Source organism: Montipora capricornis, chromosome 9 (genome assembly GCF_036669925.1).
Source record: "Montipora capricornis isolate CH-2021 chromosome 9, ASM3666992v2, whole genome shotgun sequence".
Taxonomy (NCBI): domain Eukaryota; kingdom Metazoa; phylum Cnidaria; class Anthozoa; order Scleractinia; family Acroporidae; genus Montipora; species Montipora capricornis.
Window position 1 is genome coordinate 40,907,926 of NC_090891.1, and position 2,500 is coordinate 40,910,425.

A 2,500-nucleotide genomic window follows, 5' to 3' on the forward strand; every position below is an offset into this window, starting at 1 on the left:
ACCAAACAAAAAGAAATAAAAATCTTCCACACGACAAAGTTAAAAGTTAATCTGCATCCGGTTTCATTTGTCATGAGTAAAGGTTGTTTTGCCGGGGACGGAAACGAACAGAGGCTGAATAAAACCGTACCCAGGTCATGATCTCTAACTGTCTCTGTCTGAAAGTCCTTGAACAGGTCAGCTTTGAACTTCCTTTCCAGACCGTAACTGTAAAATCTGAACAGACACTCCAAGCCATATCTAACAAAAACAGATAAAAAAAAGGACGATTCACAAACACTGACTGATCTTATTTTAACAATACCTAAACCCAATCAACAATTATCCTCTTTGACTCAACCCTGTCGCTCCTTAGATAGACAGTTACAGAATGAACTCCGGGCGAAATGGTTACAATGTAAAACAACCGGTCTTTTGAATTCTGAACATCCAATAAAGGCTTGTGGGGATTAAAGAAAGAACGAATTTCTTGCTTGCTATTTACATCAAACACAACTGATAATAAAGGGAGGATTGTATCCACAACAGCAACTTTCTGATTTGAGTGAGATTACAACTCAAATACGAGTTTTACGCACTCAGCAGGGCTGCGGATCATTCGCCTCCCACCAATGTGTCCCGGGTTTGATTCCCAGACTCGGCGTCATTTGTGGGTTGACTTTGTTGGTTCTCCTCTACACGGCTACGAGTTTTTTTTTCCCTCTGGGTACTCCAGTTTTCCCCTCTCCACAAAAAACAATGTTTAACTTGATTAGAGCGGTTTTCAAATGAGTGTCTTAAAAGCAAAACCAAAGTAATTACTTTGGCCAATCAAAAAGGACGGAGACAATTCAGTAAACCAATTAAAACTCGAAGTAATTACACGTAGCCGACACAAAGCGCGGGAAAATGTGCACGCGCGAACCAAGATTGGTTTTGGCTTCACTTCTGATTGGTTGAAAAAGTCGCGCGAGAATTTTGAACCAATCACTGAGTTAACACATTGACCCGTGGGTGTGAGACTTGATAGGTTTTACTCTGTCAAATGGGGAGCAGTTCAAGAGTCAATAGGGTTAACAACCTCTAAATCCACTCAAAAATTATCTCCCCTTTAATTTAAATTAATTTGATCACTATGTACAGAGTTCCCAATTAGTGCTCCAACGCTAGAAGACTCCAAACGTAAATAGATCGTTTTCACTGTCACGCAAAAATAAAATATACTCGAAACCGTTCAACGAGAAAGGCCAAGAACGTGGAACGTTGCAGGAAACAAATTTTTTAACCACCTCTAATTCTCAGGTCTGTGCGGCACATCGTTTCTGAGTTATTTGTCGAAGCGTTTCACGCAACTTTGTCGAGTTTTGTATGGAGACGCCATGTTGGTGGATAAAAGTGGTCTACCAATATGGCGGCCGGTAATCAACCAGAACATCTGGAGTTCACTTTGCGATGGAAGAGCTTACTTTTCGCTCATGAGATAAAATCTACATGTGTATGAACACATCTCCTTATGTACTTTAGAGGCTCAAAATTGCTGAGATTCGTAGGGATATACATTTTTTGCAACCAAAGAGCTTTGGATCATGGTGTCACGCAAGGTGACAAAACGGAAATTCAGGCTGCTGTATTTTCGAAACGAAAACTGGAAACTTATTATATTTATTTATTGGTAAGTCATCTTCAACCTCCTATAGATAAAAATTCAGATAACCTTGCGATTTTGATTTTAGAATTTGATGACGTCACTGTGAAAAACATCTTCATTGTAGCATGCACTGTTGATTACCAAACAACTTCAGGTAGAAACTGCACAAAACCATCAAATATCTTAACTTTCAGCAGCTCATAACTATGGTATGGTTGTCAATGTGCACCTTCCTAAGCTTTAGGTTCCCAAATCAATTCTCCCGAAACTGTTACTTTCTGTAATGACAATCTTCCAATCTATGAACCACCAGTAGCTATACCTTTAAAGAACAAGATAAAGAAAGGGAATGGGGCACACTGCCTGCTTTTCACTAAAAAACATATCCCTGAAGCAGGACCTTAACACCTTTTCGTGCAGACTCTGAAGTTTAAAGCCCCAAGTATGCTTTTGCTTCACACTGATGTTATCACTGCAGCGGATGAGGTTAATGGATCAGATCTGCATCGCGATAAGTGGCTCTTTTCAGTCAAACTTGTTGGGATCAGTTTCCAACCCAAGGGCAACCGCTGGCAGACAGTTGGCTGAAAGTTTAACTTCAGAGTGTGATATCTGTGGGAGGCCCTGCATCCTTAACCATTGCCGCTGTTTACCAAAAACCACACTTAAATATTAAGGAATTAAATCCAAAAATAGGAATATATCTACCTGTCATACCATGCGATGTTGCCATGGTAACGGCGCGTGTAGCATGCAACTCTTACCTGTAACCAGCTGATGCATCTTCAAGAGCCAACTGTCTGAAATCGTCATACATTTTCCTTAAAAAGAAGGAAAAGATAAAAAGAAATTTAAAAACAAGCTTTCCAGTTC

At 40.0% G+C, this 2,500-nt stretch overlaps 1 protein-coding gene across 2 annotated transcripts in view; it reads right to left on the reverse strand.

Annotated features, from left to right (window-relative positions):
• The window catches only part of LOC138014926 (la-related protein 1B-like), a 30,432-nt gene that overhangs the window by 5,834 nt on the left and 22,098 nt on the right, over positions 1–2,500 (reverse strand). For both annotated transcript variants that reach the window (XM_068861817.1, XM_068861816.1), the window contains exons 19-20: positions 2,392–2,448; positions 131–240 (exon numbers count right to left, since the gene is read on the reverse strand). In XM_068861817.1, coding sequence (XP_068717918.1) covers positions 131–240; positions 2,392–2,448 — 167 coding nt within the window. The remainder of the gene's footprint in view (positions 1–130; positions 241–2,391; positions 2,449–2,500) is intronic.